The sequence below is a fragment of the Equus przewalskii genome, chromosome 1 (genome assembly GCF_037783145.1).
Source record: "Equus przewalskii isolate Varuska chromosome 1, EquPr2, whole genome shotgun sequence".
In the NCBI taxonomy this organism is placed as follows: domain Eukaryota; kingdom Metazoa; phylum Chordata; class Mammalia; order Perissodactyla; family Equidae; genus Equus; species Equus przewalskii.
This window is the reverse complement of record NC_091831.1, coordinates 118,847,588-118,866,943: the sequence shown is the minus strand read 5'-3', so window position 1 is coordinate 118,866,943 and position 19,356 is coordinate 118,847,588. Positions and strand designations below refer to the sequence as shown.

At 57.0% G+C, this 19,356-nt stretch overlaps 2 protein-coding genes across 7 annotated transcripts; one reads left to right on the top strand and one right to left on the bottom strand.

Annotated features, from left to right (window-relative positions):
- Window positions 1–490: 490 nt before the first annotated feature.
- Window positions 491–9,618, top strand: NEIL1 (nei like DNA glycosylase 1). The gene is given in 10 exon segments (XM_070574738.1): window positions 491–570; window positions 1,841–2,297; window positions 2,464–2,583; window positions 2,681–2,744; window positions 3,046–3,145; window positions 3,559–3,686; window positions 4,007–4,034; window positions 4,214–4,275; window positions 4,449–4,613; window positions 9,484–9,618. Coding segments are annotated over 9 exon segments (1,146 nt in total). The 5' UTR covers window positions 491–570; window positions 1,841–1,863; the 3' UTR covers window positions 9,529–9,618.
- Window positions 5,622–19,172, bottom strand: MAN2C1 (mannosidase alpha class 2C member 1). Of its 6 annotated transcripts, none has more exons than XM_070574678.1 (26): window positions 17,388–19,172; window positions 16,989–17,114; window positions 16,418–16,541; window positions 14,926–14,996; window positions 13,371–13,548; window positions 12,875–13,064; window positions 11,599–11,705; window positions 11,302–11,412; window positions 10,845–10,937; window positions 10,599–10,715; window positions 10,275–10,370; window positions 10,030–10,175; window positions 9,530–9,653; window positions 9,037–9,158; window positions 8,825–8,910; window positions 8,543–8,698; window positions 8,220–8,330; window positions 7,948–8,080; window positions 7,586–7,690; window positions 7,329–7,485; window positions 7,068–7,211; window positions 6,600–6,709; window positions 6,414–6,493; window positions 6,136–6,284; window positions 5,945–6,054; window positions 5,622–5,861 (listed from the first exon to the last, which is right to left on the bottom strand). In XM_070574678.1, exons 1-26 carry the CDS (start codon window positions 17,492–17,494, stop codon window positions 5,735–5,737), a joined length of 3,180 nt encoding a protein of 1,059 aa, XP_070430779.1. In that variant the 5' UTR covers window positions 17,495–19,172; the 3' UTR covers window positions 5,622–5,734. The 6 variants fall into 6 exon arrangements, with proteins under 6 accessions (XP_070430779.1, XP_070430743.1, XP_070430748.1 ...); XM_070574642.1 differs by having other exon boundaries at window positions 7,948–8,042; window positions 8,220–8,317; XM_070574647.1 differs by having other exon boundaries at window positions 7,948–8,042; window positions 8,220–8,317; window positions 10,275–10,349.
- Window positions 19,173–19,356: the final 184 nt, after the last annotated feature.

Genomic DNA, 19,356 nt, shown 5'->3' with positions numbered 1-19,356 from the left:
AGAGAGACCCTCCCCCACAGAAACACCTGAAGTGGGTTCTGCTTCCGAGCCTGTTTTTTGTTGCTTGGCTGCACTTCCCACCGGCAGGTGGTGGTGATGATTCTGTTTGTATGTTATGCCTGACTGTGCGTGGATACTTAGCACCACCACCGGGTCTCAAGTGCGCTCCCTGCGCACATCTGCAGGTGCCTCTGCATTGAGAGGTTGCCAGTGTTTCCTGCTGGCAGTGCCTACCCTGTCCCGGACTAGCCAAGTGACTTCTCCCAACCACGCAGACAGCTGCAACCCAGGACCTCAGACCTGACTCCACATCACACCAGCGCCGGGCAGCAGGAAGCCAGGTTCCTCCACCACTTCCCAGACAGGTCACTGCCCCAAAGCCTTTGCCATACCCCAGACCCCCTAGCTCGGGGGCCCACCCCGAACAGACCCTACCACCTGAGTGAAGAACTACACTTCCCAGTAGGCCCTGGAGGAGCAACCACAGTTCCCAGCATGCTCTTAGCGCACTCCCACCCTGGCACCATCCCTGAGTGGCTGCCGGCTGGCCCAGAGCAGCGCCGGGCGCAGGTACCCTGCGGCGGGGACGGGCAGTGGAGCAGTGTGCAGCAGAGCTGAGGAGAGGATGGGATTAGGGGGCCTTGGGGAGGAAGGGAGCCAGTATTAACCCGGGACGGGCGACGGGGCTGAGGGGCGGGGGCCAGGAAGCGAGCCACCAAGCGCCCGCCCTTTGAGAAATTAGAAATCTAGACTTTCACCTTTCCGGCAAAACAAACCCCTTGCGGGTGCCAGGCCCCAGGCGGCGCTGAGGTGGGGCAGGGGAGTAAAGGAGTCGGCCCAAGTTAAATGCCCCCCTCTGCCCGACACACACCTTCACCTTCGATCTCACAACGTCCTGGGGGAAGAGGAAAGTGACAAACTACCCGCCTCCACCAGGTGAGGAGGCGAAGTATGCTAACCTCGGACGGAGGCGCCGACTTGGGCATTTCCTACCATTTCCCCCATTTCCCCCATTCCCCCCCCCCCCCCCCCCGCCCCATAGCCTGGAGCTCAGGGAGCCCTTCTTGGCCCCTCTGTTCTCCTGCCTCGGAGCCGTGCGGACCTGGCTCCAGCACAGATGTACCTGGAGACCCCTGCATTCCCTCCTCCTTGTCCTGGCTCTGGTTGGACCAGTGGCTTGTGGCTGAGCCTCTGAGCATTAGTTTTCCCTGCTCCCAGCTCCCAGGCAGGGTCAGGTTCACTGTCGCACGTGGTGGCAACAAGCAGGCCTGGTTCTAAGCGGTCTGGTGGTGAACAAGCAGGGCGTCCACTCTGGGGTGGGAGTGGAGGTAAAGGCAGATAGATAACTTCAGGTCCTGGGAATACCACGAGGGAAAGAAAAGGTGTGTGTGGGGAGGGATGCTACCTTGGATAGGGTGGTCAGGGAGGGCCTCTCTCAAGTGTTCCCAGACTGAGGGGACAGCAGGGGCAAAGTCATGGGGATGGGAAGAAGAGCAGTGTGTTTGGAGCAAGTGAATGAGGGGGAGCCTGGGAAGATATGAGATGACAGTGTGGGCCCAGGAAGGATCTGGACTTTCTTCTAAAAGCAGCACACATTCTTGGAAGCCCTTCGAAGGTATTAATGATCAAGGCAGAGTCACAGTTCCCCAGTGCCCTGAGCTTTCCCAGCATTTTCAGTTGGGGGTCAGGGGCTGTGGCCACGCCAGCTGACCTTCCTGCCAACTCTAGCTGGCCATGGCTCCTTCTGACCCTCAGGGTTCTCCTCTGTAAAATGGGGATGGTAATTCTTCTCTCACAAGGTACATACCTGGCCCAACCTGCTGTCATCCACCCCCAACAGGGCCTGGCCACCCCTCCCACAGAATGCCTGAGGGCCCTGAGCTGCATCTGGCCAGCCGCTTTGTGAACGAGGCATGTGGAGGGCTGGTGTTTGGTGGGTGTGTGGAGAAGTCACCCATCAGCCGCAACCCTGAGGTGCCCTTTGAGAGCAGTGCCTACCGCATCTCAGCCTCAGCCCGTGGCAAGGAGCTGCGCCTGACACTGAGCCCCCTGCCTGGGGCCCAGCCCCCACAGGAGCCCTTGGCCCTCGTCTTCCGCTTTGGCATGTCTGGCTCCTTCCAGCTGGTACCCAGGGATATGCTGCCACCGCATGCCCATCTGCACTTTTACACAGCTCCACCTGGCCCCCGACTTGCCCTCTGCTTTGTGGACATCCGCCGCTTCGGCCACTGGGACCTCGGGGGCGAGTGGCAGCCAGGCCGCGGGCCATGTGTCTTGCTGGAGTACGAGCAGTTCAGGTAGGGCCAACACCAGGTGTGATGAATGCAATACTGGTCTCTGGGCCTGGCTCTGTTAGTGCCTCTGTTGGCCATTGAGGGGTGAGTCCCAGCCCCTCCTAGGCCTCCGTCCCTTCAGGGGGTGGGCAGAATGGGTCTCATGTGCCCCATGGCTATGTCCCTCCAGGGAGAATGTATTATAAAACCTAGCTGACAAGGCCTTTGACCGGCCCATCTGCGAGGCCCTGTTGGACCAGAGGTTCTTCAATGGCATTGGCAACTATCTGCGGGCAGAGATCCTGTACCGGTCAGCAGGCAGGCCATGGGCACGAGGGCTGGGGTGGGCTGGGTGTGCCCACATTCCCCACTGCTTAGCATGGCTCCCTCTGTCCACCCCATGGCAGGCTGAGGATACCCCCCTTTGAGAAGGCCCGCACGGTTCTGGAGGCGCTGCAGCAGCGCAGGCCGGTGAGGGTGCAGGGGGGGATGTGCACACACCTGTCAGTGCAGGCCAACAACAAGGGTACGGGCTGGGTCAGGTGTCTCCAGCTTAGCTCAAGCAAGTCCATACTGGGCTTTGGGCCTCAGTTTCCCCTTCTTTACAATACTGTGGTGGGGGGGGGCAGGGGGGACGGGGGGTGGTGAATGAACCATCTCTGAGTCCTGCCAGGCTCAGAGGGGGTTGGGTCTGTACCCTAGAGGGTCAGCTGCCTTCTGGGTGACCCTGCCTCATGCTGAAAACCAGGTCCTACCCCTGCCCCTTCTCCAGAGCCCGGCGCTGACCCTGAGCCAGAAGATCAGGGCCAAGCTGCAGAACCCAGACCTGCTGGAGTTGTGCCACTCAGTGTCCAAGGAAGTGGTCCAGTTGGGTGAGGCCCGGGAGGCAAAGATGGCCAACCACCTCTGCCTCAGCATGTTGTGTAACCTGGGACAGTTCCTGCCCCTCTCTGGGCCTAGTTCCCCTCCTGGTGAAGGGAAGTTTCTAGACATAGTTGTTGCTAAATGGACTAGACCTCCTCACTTGTCAGGTGTGTATGTCCTCTAAGCTGCCCATGAGGCAGGCAGGGCAGGGATTCTTAACCCCACTCCAGGATGGGAAAGCCATGGCCCAGAGTGGGGAAGACACCGGCCTGAGGTCACACAGCTGGAGAAGGGAGAGCCTTGGACCCCTGACTCAGTCCATCAGCTTGTATAGCTGAGGTCTGGGCCAGGTCTTACTGGCTCCCCCTCCTCTCAACCTGAGTCAGCCCTCTGATCTCTGCCTGGTTCCTCTGTCCCACAGGGGGCAAAGGCTACGGGCCGGAGATCGGGGAGGAGGACTTTGCTGCCTTTCGAGCCTGGCTGCGGTGCTATGGCATGCCAGGCATGAGCTCCCTCCAGGACCGGCATGGCCGCACCATCTGGTTCCAGGTTTGGGCCCTCGTGCTCACACAGGGTGGAAAGGCCTGGGTCACAGCAGGGCAGGAGCTGGAGTCTCCCGGGGGTCACACTGTCCCTTCCCTATGCTGCCCTCCCTCCTGAGTCCCAGGGTTCCAGCTAGAGGAGCAGCCCATGGCAGGGGGGATTTGTTGATGTTGGCTCTGACCTGGCAGGGGGTGGGGGCAGGCAGAGCGGCTTCCTAAGGGAGGAGCTACACTGATCTGGATGGATAGGTTTGAGTGCTGCCTCTCCAAGGAAAACTATCCTACCCCAACCAGGTTGATTCCAGAATTCTCCTCATTCCATTTTAGGGGGATCCTGGACCTCTGGCACCCAAAGGTAAGCTACTTCGAATGTAATAAGCTAAGAGAGCAGAAAGGACTAGCTGCCTGCAAGGCTACAGCACCCTTCTCCCAGTCCCTACCCCAACCCTGGAGTCACCCAGAGTGGGAGGGGGGAGTCTGGAGAAATGGGGCCAAGGCCATAGGACCCTGCACTCCAGTGTCAGTGTCCTGCAGGGGGAAAGTCCCACAAGAAGAAATCCAAGGGACTGCAGCAGGGTCCTGAGGACAGAACGGAGGTATGGCTCCCTGCTCCTCCCTCTTCCCTGCACTGTCCCCTGCCCTGGCTGCACCTCCCAGGCCAGGCGTTTGGGCAGCTGCCTTCCATTGACAGTGGGGGGCAATAGTGGGTCCTAACCAACCTCTGAACTGCTCTCTGAGCCCCTCATTGACCTGTCTCTCCTCCACCCAGGACCCTCCACCCCCAAGCAAGGCCCCTTCTAGGACACGAAGGGCACGGAGAGGCCTCCCTGAGCAAACTACAGCCCAGCAGCCCAAGGGGACTAGCCTCCAACAGGACCCAGAAGCCCCTCCAGTCACTGAAAAGGGAAGAGGAGGGGGCAACCAGTACTCTCAGGTGGGCCTTCCTCAGCATCCTCCTCTGGAGAGGGAAAGGGCACCACTGAAATGGGCTCTCCAGGAGAAGAAGGGATGGCAGTGTAGGTGGAAGGAATGTGTGGACAAAGGTGGGATCCCGGAAGGCTGTCTGGGCAGTCCTTAGCCTGGGGTCTGAGCTGCCACCTCACCTGTCCCCTCCTAGACACCACAGACCCCAAAGATGAAGCCTGACACCCCACCCTTGGAGCCTGAAGGGACTTCTGCCTCTTAGCAGGAGGGTCTCTTTGCTTGCATCCACCCTTCCCACTGCCTTGCGCTGCATCTGGGAGCCTGTGTGGTTTCCTGGAAGCAGGTAGTGGTTGAAGGGGGCTGGATGACCCTGGCCCTATGGCTGTTCCCTGCACAACTAACTATGATGTTTTTAATTGTACCCCACCTTCCCCATTTTTAAAGCTGATGTGAAAAATGCTGTATTTTTTATAAACTGATAAACTTGAACTTCTTGGCACTTCTTGGGCTGGCTGCAGAAAAGGTCTGGGATGGCCAAGTTGGGAAGTCCATCTCCTCAGCAAGGCAAACTGAGCCCCATCCCAGTCCTCAAGGCCATTGCTCTCAGAGGACAGTCTGCCTCTGCAGGGACAGCCCCTCAGAGGTCATGCATAGACCCTGGCCCAGGCAGTCCAGGCTCCATAGCTCCTGCAGTCTGGGATTCCTCAGGGCCTGTAGCTGCTCCCCCTGCCTGGCCCTGACTAATCAGTGCTCCTCTCCTAGTGGGGGCAAGCCAGAACCCACCCAGCCCCAGGCCCCCTGCCTGCTGACAAAGAGGAGGAGCTTCTTAGCTCGTGGTCTTTTAGCCAGCTGTGGTCACCAGTATCCCCCATCTCTCTCATGGGGGCTGCAAACCAGACCCTGCACACACAGATAACCTTAGATTTTAGCCCTTACCTCAAATGCCTGGGAAAAAGCCTTCTGCCCTCAAAGCCTGAGGATGGGCGCTGAGGGGAGTGAGTAGGGGCTACCAGCAGGGTTCCTGAGCCAAGGATTTATTGTTCAAGAGGTGGCTCATCCTGCTTCAGGCTGGGGAGGCAGAAATGAGGAGCCCCCAAAGCCTTCCACAAACAAAACCCCGCCCTCAGGGACTCAATTCGGTGGGGGCTGCAGCACGAGCAACAGGGACCGCACTTGGAAGGGAGAAAAGGTGAGCTTTAGGCGGGCGTCCCGAAGGGGCAGGTGGCCAGCAGGGTCGCGCCGCTCCAGGAGGTCGCAGCTGAAGAAGAGGAGGGTACCATGAGGGCCCCGCGAGGGCAGGACTCCCACTCCCACCCCCATCCCGCCCCGTGCCCCACTCACAGGACGGCCTCCTGAACCGGCAGCGACGTGTGCAGCCAGCAGTCAACGTGGCTGCCGTGGGCCTCGTACAGCCTCAGGACCAGCGTGCGGCCCTGGGGGCTGGTCTCAGCCTGCAAAGGGAGGCGGGCGGTGGGCAGGGAAGTGGGCGGGCCCAGCCCGGGGTCCCGCCCCCGGCGCGCCCCGCCCCTTGCCTGCTTGACTGTCTCCAACACCACCGCGGGCGAGGACACGGAGAAGGCGCTCCAGGCGGCGGCGGGCGCAGGGCCGGGGGTGGGCAGCGCCAGCAGGGGGAAGTTGACGCTGTAGGCAGCGCGGATAACGCCAGCGTCCTGGAAGGAGCCTGGGCGCGGACCAGAGAGGGACGCGTGGTGGAAAATGGGGGTGGGGAGCGGGACTGCGGCAGTTCTCCCCATTGACTGTTGGAAATCTAGGCTCAGAGAGGGCCGAGGCGTCTGGGCACGGTGCTCACCCTCGTGGGGCATCAGCGCGTAGGTGAACTCGTGGCGCCCCATGTCGGCAGTGGCATCAGGGGCTTTAGGCGCCCGCAAGCTGGGGTAGGGAGAGTGGTACAGGCCAGGCTGGAGCTGCTGTAGTTCTGGCCCGGGAAGACCCGCGCCCCACGCCACTCCCCAGCCCCAGTGGGCACCCCACTCACAGTGAGAGGCTGAGGACGCTGCCTCGCACCGACGCGCCGTACTTGGAGTCGTTGAGCAGGGCCAGCCCGAAGCCGTGCTCTGACAGATCCATCCAGCGGTGCGCCCACACCTGCAGGGCAGAGCCAGACCCCCTTGGGGGCCCTGCCTCCTTCCTGTGCTCCAGAGCTCCTATCACTAGAGTGAGGGCAAGCTCTGGGACGACAGAGCTGAACTCCAGCTTTCAGGATAGGAGGCCCTGGGCACCCCACCCACCAGTCTCAGCCTCAGTTCCTCATCTGTGAAATGGGGATCCAGTACTTACCCCACCAGCTGGGTCTGAGTATCAGACTAAACAAAGCATTTAGCACAATGCCTGGCATATGTTAGGAACAGCAAATATTGATCCTCCTCCTCCTCACCTCTTAACCACCAATTAGTCTCCTCCAGCCAGGGAGGATCCAAACCCCCTACCTAACTGGATGTCAAACCTCAAATCGAGCCCAGTCCCAAGAGGTGTTGTAGTGGGTGGGCCGCTGCAGATGTCCGAACTGGACCTCATAGGTGGCCTGGGGGCTCCGCACACGGGCAGGGAACTCCACCTTCAGGAACTTGTGGGCCTCATGCCAGTGCACCTGGGGTGGAGGTGGGGGGGGGCGGCAAGGGGAGGCAAAGACACACACAGGCTTAGGGCTGGCCCCTCCTCACCAGCGACACCTGGGGAAGATACCTACCGCCCTGCTCCCTGCTACCTCAGTGTGGAAGCGGACATAGGGGCAACCAACATCTAGCACGACCTCCTGGCTGAGCCGACTGTTGGCACTGATCTGCAGCAGGAACCAGGCGCTGCCCCGCACGCCGCCCTCAGTGCCCACTGCCAAGGTTCCTGCCTGGCCCAGCACTGGCTTCCTGTGGGACAGGAGTGGGAGGTGCTGAGCCAGGGGAGGCTGATGGAGGAGCCCAATAGGCCTGTATTCCCACCCCACCATCAAGTCCTGTCCACCCGCACCGTGTCTCTAGGTGGTAGTCCATGACGTCCCATGCGTCCCAGTACAGAGGGACATCATCAAACAGCACAAACTGGTTCCCCACAGTGCCCTCAGCAATGGCCTCCCTGGAAGGACATGGGGATTGGTGCTTTATAACTGGATGATCTTGGTCTCTCCAGCTGCTTGAGGTGGGGTAGGGCAGGGTGAGAGGCCCAAGGAACAGGGGGGACTCCTAGCCCAGCCTGCCCTGTTCCATGAGTTGGTCCCAGCCAAGAACCACTGTGGGCTCCTATGGGCAGTGCTGTAGTCAGGGAACAAGGGAATGGAGTCTGGGATTCACAGGAGAGGGCAGGCATGGGACACAGCAGTGAGGGGTTGGCACCTGCCAGAGGCCACCAGCACCAGGGATGTCAGGCAGCCAGTCGGGTCCAGCCTCACCCGGATGATGCCGTTGTCCAGAGTCACAGAACCATCAGTCTTGGTGGGAGGGGGCCTTGAAGCTGAGTCTGCAGGGTCTTTCCACAACCAACAGCACCCCACCCCAGCCCCGGCCCTGCCTGACCACTTGTTTCAGGCTAGGGAGCTCAGAACTCCCCTGTTGTTAAGGTCAGCCCAGGACATCCCCTGGCCCCCATGGGATGTGCCAGTACTTACCTCTTGCACCACGAACACAGGCTGCTGGGGCAGCAGGGGCTGCAGTGAGGTGGGGGCAGGAGCAGGAGCATAGCCCATGCTGGGTACTGTCACCAGGGCTGGGAATGAGGCCTGGGCATCAGTGCAGCCTCCCTGACCTTCCATGAGCCTCGCTTGGGGGGTGAGGGCATTGAGAGTGGATACTACTACTACTCTCCAGCCAGAGTGGATGCTACTCTCCAGCCTGGGGCACCCCAGGGCAAAGATCCCCAGGGAAGTATCTCCACCTCTCAGTCTGGCCTTGCTCCCTCCTGCTGCAGGGCAGCCCTTCTCCCAGCTCATACCTAGGCTGTGGGCCCCGCCAGGCCTGGGCAGGGCCAACACTTCAGTGCGCTTCCAGGGCAGTGTGTTGACAATGAGGAGGCCCTTGGGACCTGGCTCTCCAGCACACAGGGCGGCGGCTGCAGCACTGAGCAATGTGTTGCCATGGGAACGGATGTCTAAGGAAAGACTAGTCAGTCATGGGTGGGCAATGGGCCTGGGATGACCCCTGAGTCCCCCACAGGGGACACCCTGGGCTCGGCCCTGGGTGTTAGAGAGAGCAATGGGAATGTCATGAGCCTAACCTTCATAGTGGCACATGGCTTCCTCCGCCACCAGCTGGATGCAGCTTCCAGTCACCACGTCATGGAACTGGTTCAGGAGCAGGAGCCTGCAGGGGCGAAGGGCAGGGATGGGGAAGGCCAGGAGGGTGGGAGGAAGGAAGGCTGGGAGGGGCAGCCACAGAGGTGTCTGGGGTGAGGTCAGGTGGGTGGCAGGAGGCAGAAGCTGGGCTGACCTCCAGAGGTCCTGCAGCTGGGCTGCCGGGTATAGGAAGTGGGCACTTCGGGCCAGGGCCAGGCTGCTGAGCAGCTCCACGTCGTGCAGGATCCGCTCACATTCCCGGTTCCCCTTCTTGATCTGAGCCCAGGGTGGGGGTTATCAGTCTAGAGTCTGTTCAAGCATCCCAGGACACCTTCCAAAGCCCTCCCTGCCTCAGAACCCCTGATGGTTCCTCAGGGCCTCCTGGTTAAAGCTTCTCGTGGGGGACCTGTCCCAAATGCCTTCCTCCTCTCCCCTCATTCCAAGCCCCTCCTCCTTCAGGGATCCTCAGTCCTGGCTCCTCCAGGCTCCTGACCCACCCAGCTCTTGCACTTCTCTCCTCTCAGCTCCTCCTTGGAACACAAGCCTCTTCCCCAGGTCTGGGCAGGCTCTGACCCCTGCTTCCTTCTCTGACCCTCTGCAGATCAAGGGCACACCCTCCCTGCTCAGCTGGGCGACCAGTTCCTGACCTGGGCATGGGTGGTATAGGTGCCATTGTGCAGCTCCAGGAAGAGCTCCCCGACCCATGTGCACAGCTGCCCCGAGTCGCTCTCCAGCGCTGAGAAGAGTTGCCCCGGAGAAGACAGCTGCACTCTGAGGGATACCATCGGCCTGGGTCTCCCAGCCTTGAGGGGCCACATGGCTCACCCTTCCTCCACGCCAGAGTGGACAAGAGATTCAGCCGCGACAGAAAGGAGCCACCCCAGAAAGCTCCCTTTCCACACAAAGCCAGTTCTGGACACCCCAAGAGAGTTCTCTCTCTGGTAGGTTTAGGTCCCTTCCCACGCTCAGCTTTTTCCCCACCCCCACCCCCAGGCAGAAGTTGGGAGGAGCCCATGGTCCAGGATTGGAGCAGAAGAAGGCCCAGTGGAGGGATTGGGCCCAGTGGCTGAGCAGAAAGAAGGGCTCAAGGCAAGGGCTGGGGGCAGGACTGAGTGAGCACGGAGGGCTGCTGGCAGGCTAGCCTGACCTGGGCAGCCCATCTGTATTGCGCAGCCGCTTCAAGCGGTCCACCATGGTCTGGGTGGGGCCGCCACCTCCATCCCCAAAGCCAAAGAGAAAAGCACTGTGGTTGGTCCGCCCTTTGTCCTGATTTTTGGTCACGGTCTTCAGCACCTGGACAGGCAGGGACAGGTCAGCATGGGTCAGCCTAGGACAGGATACCCAGCCTCTCCACCCTGACCCCCCTACCTCAGCTACTAGGTGCTCTCTCACCTCCTCCACACTGCCCTGCATTCCATATGAGTCACCAGGTGGGAAGTGGGCCAGCACACGAGAGCCATCCAGCCCCTCCCAGAAAAAGGTATGATGCTGCAGTCAGGGAGACAGGGGCAGAGGAGAGAGGCCAGAGCCAGGGCTGAGGCAGAACTGAGCCCTCCAGACCTGCCCCTGCCTGGTGTGTGACCCTGGGGCAGGCATGTCCTCTCTGGGGGAGGTTGGGTGGTCTGTTCGGGACCCCACAATAAGCCTGGGGAAAGGTGAATGGGCCAGGTGGGGACCCAGGCCCACTCTGACTCTGACCCCCTGGGGCCTGCTTACCGGAAAGGAGTTCACCAAGTTCCAGCTCAGCTTTTGGGTCAGGAAGTGCCGGATGCCACAGCTGCGCATGATCTGGGGGAGCTGCGCTGAGTAGCCAAACGTATCTGGCAGCCAGAACTGTGGGGAAAAGGGCCTCTGGGGCATGGGAACCAGGACTCTTGGCAGAGCAGCCACAGCCTTAGCCCCTCATCACACACGACAAGCTCCAGCCCCGTCTGCCTACAGGTGCAGCAGCTCCCAGCCTACCTCGGAGCACATCTTCCCAAACTCCTGCAGGAAGAAGTTCTGGCCCTGCAGGAACTGCCTCACCATGGCCTCTCCACTGGGAAGGTTCCCATCCTGGCAACGAGGGAAGAGGGAAGTGCTCGGGGTCAGCATCAGCCGGCGAACAGGCAGGAACTCAGGCCCACCCCACCCCATCAGGAGAAGCCAGAAGCCTGACATGGGCTACCGCCATGTGCCAAGGCAGTATCCATCTCCTTATTTCAGGCAGGACTGTCTGTGTGCCAGAGGGGAAGTTCCCGGGACTGGGTCATGCAGATAGCCTGTCACATGCTTAAGACCCTCTTCCCCCTTGGCATCCCAGGCCTTAGGATTCCAGGGACTAATAAGGGCTGCCACAAAACGGAGGCAAAGGGCAAAACTGAGGAGGGAAGGCCATGACGCTATGGCCTGAGGCTGAGGGGGTGCAGACTGCACTTACCATCTCCACCCAGGTGCCCCCCACAGGCACAAACTGCCCACGGCAGGCGAACTCCTGGAGCTGGGCATGCAGCCCAGGGTAGTGGCTCTTCACCCACTCGAGCTGCTGTGCCTGTGGGGCAGGTGGGGTGGGAGCTGGGCCAGGAGTGATGAGGACCCCACCCAGGGCTGAGTATCTGGGGCCCAGTGGGCAGCTGAGGGTAGGGCAGAGCCATGACCCTCAGGCCTGAGAAGCCCTCGGACCCTCACCCTCAGACCTGTTGGGCTTCAGGTGCCCCCACACAGCTGTCCCTCTGACCTGGGAGCAGACAAAGATGAACTCAGGGTTCTGCTCCATCAGCTGCACGGCTGTCACCCAGCTCCGGGCACATTTCCGCACAGTTTCTTTGAAGGGCCAAAGCCAGGCTAGACAGGGAAGAGGGTGGAGATAAAGGGTGGAGGGTGAGCAGCAAGGTCCCCAGCTCCTCACAGATCTCCAACCTCACCCCTGCCTCCCAGCACTCCAACCAGGCCAAGCCTGGGCCTCCAGAGGGTCATCCCAGCTTTCCTCCCATCCTAGGCCCTTTTCCCTGTAAAGCCCCGTGGCATCCCTCCAGAGCTGTCACTTCAAGTCACTCCTGCAAGGTGGGAGGAGAGGGTGGGGAAAGGAGACCCACAGGGCTATCAGGTCAATTTTACAGCTCAGCAGATGGAGGCCCCAGGCCCTGGAATAGCCTCACCCTGAAGTTTAGATATCTCCAGAGAAGATCCTGTAAGAGGCAGCAGGGGTTAACTCTTCCCCTGCACACACGATGCATATCCCAGAACAGATGGGGCTGCCTGAGCCAGCCATCCTGAGTGAGACACAATAGCCTCTCCTGACCTCTAGGCCTCAGTTCCTTCCTTACCAGCCTGGAGTTCCCCCCAGACCTACCCACTCAGCCTTGGCACATCAGAGAAAGCCCTTGTTCTTGTGGCTCAAAAACTTTAGCTGCATCAGATTCAATACCTTGGGGAGCTTGTTAAAAATGTGCATTTCCCATAAGCCTCATAGGTACTGCAAACTCATCAGGTTCAAATCTGAACTCCTGATCCTCCCCAGGAAACCTCCACCTGCACTTTGAGCTCCCATCTCAGTAACTCCCATGTCACTCTTCTCTGAGGACTTGACACCCATGTCAAACTCTTACTCTATCCGCACTCAGTTCAAAGGTCACCTCCTCCATGAAGCCTCTCTTGAATCCCCCTGACCCAGCTGGGTTAAGCGCCTCTTCTGGGCTCTCCAGACCCCTATACTTCCCTCCATCGTGGCACCAACTGTGCCTGCCTATTTTGTGATCATCAGTCTCTATAATCCTACCCTCTATTATCTACCATGGGGCCACATGGGGCATCAGATTTTGTTGAAAGAATAAATGAAGCCACACCTAGCAAAGCCCACAGTCCAGTCCCCTTGCCCCATTTTACAGATGGGGAAAACTGAGGTCCAAGAGGAGCAAGAACTTGCTGAGGATCACACAGTGCTTCCAGGGCACAGCCAGGGCTTCAAGGGCACTCCTGCCTCCCCCAGCTAACCTGGCCAGCTGCTGCCCTACCTGTATCAATGTGACAGTGCCCCATGGCGTGGATGGTATGTTGGCTTTCACCTCCACGTTGGCCAAAGAACTTGGAGGCCAGGGCCTGGGCCACTGGGAAGGTCTCAGGCTGGGCAGGGTCACACACGTTCACGATCTGGTTGGCTGTGTATAGGGCCTGGAAGCTGCGCTGGTTGTCTTCCCCGAGGCCCTGCAGGAGGGTTCTGCCCCTTAATCCCTGTCTCGAGCAAGCAGAGTCTACAAAACTAGGCCCTGGCTGATCTCTCAAGGGTTCTCAGCAGAGCTCCTCCCCACCTCCAACCTTTTGCTCCTGCTGGTCCCGCTGCTCAGTACTGTCTACCTCCTCCCTTTCACATAGGGAAATCCTCTCAACACTCAGGCAGGCAGAAACACTCACTATTCTGGATCCCCAGAGTCCAAACTATCTGACCCAAGAAACAATCTCTCTGCAGCAGGGCTCTGGAAAGTGACCGGGTGGGGTGGGGGTGTCCAGTACCTTGGCCATGCCCAGCAGCAGCTCCAGATCCACCAAGAGCTTGTGGACATCTTGGTGGAACACGGCCAGCTCAGCCCGGCTCACTTGGAACATCTTCTCTGGGTCAGGGGCTGCAATCATGGTTCCCTTACCGGCCCCCAGGAGGCCATTGCAGGCTACTTCCACATAGAGGGTCATGCTACAAATGTGGGGAGCAGCCTCAAGTCAAGGGACTGGCAGAGGACTCTGGGGGCTTAGAGTGAGAGGACCAAGGAGGCAACTAGCTGACCCCTCTCCATTCGCCTCCAGGATCCACCACCCAGAGTATCCCACTGCAGTGCCTCAGGTGCATGTGTGAGAAGATCACGGTAGAAACACCAGACTGAAGGCATGTTCTGTGGATGAGCATTCTACCTCGGTCAGGGAGAATAAGTAGCCAAGTTTGGAACCGTGTGAATTATGCTGCTATTTAGCCTTTTATTTGCAAAAGCTGTCTTTACAAAGCACTGACCTGGTCTCAGAACCCTGTTTGCATATTATAAACATGTTTGGATCTCCAAGGTCCAACCTTTCAGAGAAAGATCCATCAGCCAACACAGGGCAGGCCACTCCTTGGAGCAGCATGTGGGCTGTGTGCTCTTCTACTCAGTCGTCAGAGAGCAAACGTGACTTCCTTGGGGAAGCCTTCCCTGACCCTCCTCTTACCCCTCTCCCAAGTCTGGAACAGATTTCTCATATCGAGCTCCTAGTGTTTTCTTTCAGAGCCCTCATCAGTTTTGTAATTTTTTTTTTTAAAGATTGGCACCTGAGCTAACATCTCTTGCCAATCTTCTTTTTTCTTTCCCCTTCTTCTTGCCAAAACCCCCCAGTACATAGTTGTATATTCTAGTGGTAGGTCCTTCTGGTTGCGCTATGTGGGATGCCACCTCAGCATGGCCTGATGAGCAGTGCCACGTCCACGCCCAGGATCCAACCGGCAAAACCCTGGGCCGCCAAAGCAGAGCTCGTGCACTTAACCACTTGGCCACAGGGCCGGCCCCAGTTTTGTAATTATATAAGCATATATGAGTCTCCCTTGATGTCAAAGACCACATACTCACCATCATACTCCTGGTGTCTGGAAGCATTGGGCACACAGCGTTCAATAAATATTATAAAGTAAAATAATGTCTAAGAGGAGTTTTTAATGATGTCATAAAATGCGCATGTTATAATATAGAATCAAAAAAATTAGAATGCAAAATAGCAAAGAAATACAACCTCAACTAGTAAAAACTACACCTGAAAGAATTCCTGAGATGAATGATGAGATGTTAATAATAGTCATCTCTAGGTGGTGGGATAATGGGAGCTGTTTACTTCTTTGTGCTTTTCTGTATTCACCACAAGAAGGCAAATATTATTTTTATGTCAGGAAAAAAAAATCCTGCTTTTAAAAAACAAACTATGAGATTTGAGGATGGTTGTGTTCAAGGTGGGTATGTTTCTGAGATCACTCTGGGCCTCAGCTCCTCTTCACCCACTGGTGCCCCCTCCCCCACAGCACTGGTCAACCAGGGCACAGGGACTCACTCACCTCCGGGGGTCTCCTTCCCCCAGCCTGTCAGTCAGGACATAGCTGGTCTTCTCCCCCTCTTTGGTCAAACCCTGGTGGGGAATGGAGTGAAAAACACAAGGCCTGAGGCTTTTGGACAGTTCAGGTGAAGTATAAGCTGAGGGAGGCTTATACTCTGGGTCCCCAGCTCTGGCTCCTCTCTCCCAGGCAAGGGCAAGATTGACAAATCAGGGAACCCTGGAAGCAGGGCCCCAACCCCCTGGCAGCCAGTGCCATGACCACCAAATGGCATCTGTTTATCAGCAGAAAAGCCTCTGGTCTTATGGGAAGGGTCTTGGGCAGGCATCAGGAGATCTGGGTGTGGCTTCTGGTGAACTCTGTACCCCTGAATAAGTATCTGAAGGGAAACTCTATGAAGTCAAGTCAGGGACAAGTTGGCCTCATTCTCTGCTTTGTCCTCAGTGCTTAGTACAGGGCACTCAGGAGACATTTGCTGAGCCAAGGGAGGGAGGGGGCTAATGAGGGAGGGAGGGGGTTGCCATCTGTCCATACAGGAGGAACAGTCCTAACCTGAGACTGTGAGTTAGTCCAATTGGAATGGAAGCTGTGTGAACCTGAGCAAGTGAACTAACCTCTACATAACTCAGTTTCTTAATCTGTAAATGGGCGTAAAGACTCACCATATAGGATTAAAAAGATTAAATGTGATATAGTTGGATAGATAAACAAGACATTTAATAGTGGTTATATCTGGAGAATTGGGGTTGAGGCGGTAAGGAGAGATCCATTCCTTCAGGGGAAGAGGACCTAAATTTTTACTTTTTTTTTTTTGAGGAAGATTAGCCCTGAGCTAACATCTGCTGCCAATCCTCGTCTTTTTGCTGAGGAAAACTGGTCCTGAGCTAACATCCGTGCCCATCTGCCTTTACTTTATATGTGGGACGCCTGCCACAGCATGGCTTGCCAAGCGGTGCCATGTCTGCACCTGGGATCCAAACCAGCAAACCCCGAGCCACCGAAGCAGAACGTGCGAACTTAACCGCTGCACCATCGGGCCAGCCCCAAATTTTTACTTTATATTATCCAGAACTGTTTGAAAGTTTCCCCCTATAAGCATATATTACATATAATAAAACTTAGTTTATTAAGAACTAAAAATAAAAAGTGATATGTCCTGCAAAGCCACTAGTCTGGCACCTGGCACCTAGTAGAGTTAATAAATGCATCTGTTGTACTCAATATTACTATATTTGATTAGTAACTATTTCCAGCCCAGAATGGTAATGTGGTCAGTCAGTGGCAGGGCTGGTCTAGCACAAATTACGTTGAGACTCATCAGCTATCCATTTGACGTCCCAGTATGAGAGGGACCAGTTATACAGGGGCCCAAGCGGCAACTTCCCCATTTCCTGAAATTCTGATACCACCCTGAGGCAGAACCACTCAGCTGTGGCTTCTCCAGAGACCAGGGCTGAAATGCGACCATACCTGTCCCTAGGAGAGGGCTCCTCACCTGGACAGGTTCCCCATCGCGCCACACCAGGCCTTCTCCATCACTTTCCCAGCGAAGGTGAACTTCCTGACCCACCCATGCTTCCGGGATAGTCAGCTCCACTCGGAACCAACAGGTCCACCATCTGCAAGAGAGCCACTGAGATGGGCCTAGGGATTGAAGCTCTGTCCTTTTGACATATTTCCTTGGATTAAAGGTTAGCAGGGGCTTGAGACTTTCTCCAAGCATCTGCAGCATCACAAGACATTCGGCTTTGATCCACAAGATAGGAGTAACGGGATGTGCAGCAAGGTGAGGAAAAGAGGCACAGTTGTCAGGGGTCCGTGATCCGTCCTAGAGTGTCCTTCCTAAGGGGAGTCCAGGGACTGGGAGAGGGGGGGAATGAAAACTCCCATGAAGACTGAGGGACCAGGGAGCTGTTCCCAGCAGAGGGTGCTGCTCTGCCCCAAGAGGCTTAGGTCCAGGGCAGAGGGCCGACATTGGAGGTGTGGCCCTCGGGGATGTGAGCAAGCCGGGAGGGTGACCCTCCCTTTGGCCCGCTGGCTCCGCCCTCCCTCTGAGCGTTACCCACGTGGGTCCGAAGCTGTCGCCGACCTGCGCGGGGCGGAAGTCTTGCTGGACGGCCTCCTGGTAGGGAAGCCTCTCCGGCGTCAAGAAACTGGAGAGCGCGGCCACCGGGCAGCTGTCCCCGAAGAGCCTGGGTGGGAGGGGCCGGTGGGCACGCTCGAAGCCGCCCCCTTTCCGCCCGTAGGCCAGCCGGCGGGTGGGGACACACGTTCCCTTGATCCACCGCCGAGAGGGCCGCCCCACACCACAGCACCCCCCCAACCCCTCCTCTCGGGCCCCTGGCCTGTCCGCCGCGGGCACTCTGTCCCTCAGCCCTGGTGGCCGCAGCTTGAGTTTCCCCCCGGAAAGGAAGGCTGAGGCGCGCGAATGCGGCCCGCTGGCGCCCCAGGCGTGAGGGCCACACCTGCCGCGGAGGTTACAGTCGGTAAAGTAGAGCGGCGACACGAATTTCTCCACCCGCTCCAGCGTAGTGCGCCAGTGCTTCAGCGCCGGCGCCGCCGCCATTGCCATCGCCGGGCGCCCGCTCTTCTCCCCGGAAGGCCGCCGGCGCTGCCGGCGCGGTCCACGGCCTGGAACCAAAGGTTCCGGCGCCTTCCAGCCCCGGGCAGCTTTTCTTGGAACACCAGCGGCTCTCTGAAACTCCGCCGCTGTGAACTTTGAGCAGGGAGCTGAAAGCTAAAAGCCGCGCTGCGGAGGTCTTCCTCTATCTTGTCCGAGCTGGTGGCCACTGGGCAAATCCCTACATAAAATGGGAAGTTGGACGCTTAGATTCTCCGAAAGGCCCGGGCCAGAGACAGAGGAATATTAGACACGACGGGCAGAAGCCTCGGCTGCTGCAAACGCAGGTCACCCAGCCTCAGAAGCACGCAGCGGGTACCCCCTTGCCCTCCAGTCTCAGCCCGACCTCTGGATCTGACTACCTCCAAAAACCTCTCTGCTTAACATGGAAAGAGCGCCAGGGAGCGGTGCTTCCAAACTGATCGGCAGACACAGTGATAAATAGAGAGGGCTTTGCATCTAGTAACCTGCTTCCTCTACAATGTATTTTAAGTGTGTACCTAATTGTCGCACATCACCAGAAACTCTGGAAAGATTTTGTTTTGAGATGGCAGATCACAGCATAGCATTCAAGATCCTAAGAGAATAACATTTCACCACACAAGACTGAAGAGTTTGGAGACGCCATAATGCCAGAAACACCACCGATTTCAGTCTCACATTACCCTTATAGTCCATTGGCTGCTTTTCTTCCCTGCTAGGATTGCCAGGGAGTCCTTGTCTATAAAATCATCAGGAAGAAAAATATATACACAACATTAGCCCTGATATTTTAATGGAAATACTGACCAAGTCAAGTTTACAACATTTCATTGCAAATCACATGGAAAGGTGACTAAGTACAGAATACCAAATGTAAGTTAAAATAAAGGTAACTTGCTTCTATAATACAGGCTGGGTTTAGAGCTTGGAGCTCAGATGTCAGAAGGCAGGAGGGATAAAAATGCTGCTTGTGAAAATCCTGGCTGTAGGGGAAGCTCCCCCCGCTTTTTGGTTGCACTGGTGGGTTGGGTTTTCCTCCTGCCCTGCAAGCATAACTACTCTGGACATAACCCTGTGCAGATACAGCAACAGCTGGGGCTGCCCCTGGTCAGGCCCCATAAATCTCCCCCGTAATTCCAAGTCAACAAGATCTTTCTTGAACAAGCACGGAGGATTAGGTGAGTTATTGCTAGGAAAACCTGAGCTCTTCCCCCCAAACAGTATGTAGCACTCTACCCCCAAAGTCAGGCACTGCCCACGCTTCATCCCAGGATCTCCTCCCACAAGGCTCTTTTGGACTCAGTCTCCTGGCCTGGATCGCCCTCATCTACCCACCCTCCAGCAACAAACAGTCTAAAATCAGAGAAGTCTGTGTGTGTTTCTAAAAGTCCAGAAGACAATTTCTGGTTTTTTGGTGGTAGTGGTGGCGACTTTTAATTAAAAAGCAAACAAAACCACACAAAATACTGCTGGTTACTTTACAACTATGACTAGGGTAATGGTTGCTGAAAAAAAAACCCACCAGAGTACTAGGAGGGGCTCAGGTGGTCTTTGTTCAGAAAGTCCAGGCTGACCACATATAAAAATCCTAATCACTCATGTTTAAATGCCTGCCAGTTTAAATTTATGTCATTAAAAAATATTTATATATATACACACACATTCCATTTGTGGTTGCTAATGAAATGCGTCAAATCTTCTCCCTCCCAACTCCATTTATACCACACACCTTACATACACTTCTTTTAAATACTGATTTGGTATTTAAGTTGTTCACCCCCATTTACAAGAAGGGTAAGAAAAAATAGAGACATAAAAACTACATAGCTGAA

Bases quoted from the DNA above. Each gene is read 5' to 3' on its own strand.
- MAN2C1 (XM_070574678.1), bottom strand. From the start codon at position 17,494: ATGGCAATGGCGGCGGCGCCGGCGCTGAAGCACTGGCGCACTACGCTG. The intron at 8,081-8,219 runs GTAAGTACTGGC...GGTTGTGGAAAG, and splicing joins CTGTGTTCGTGGTGCAAGAG to ACCCTGCAGACTCAGCTTCA. The intron at 7,486-7,585 runs GTGCGGGTGGAC...CCTGTCCCACAG, and splicing joins GACTACCACCTAGAGACACG to GAAGCCAGTGCTGGGCCAGG.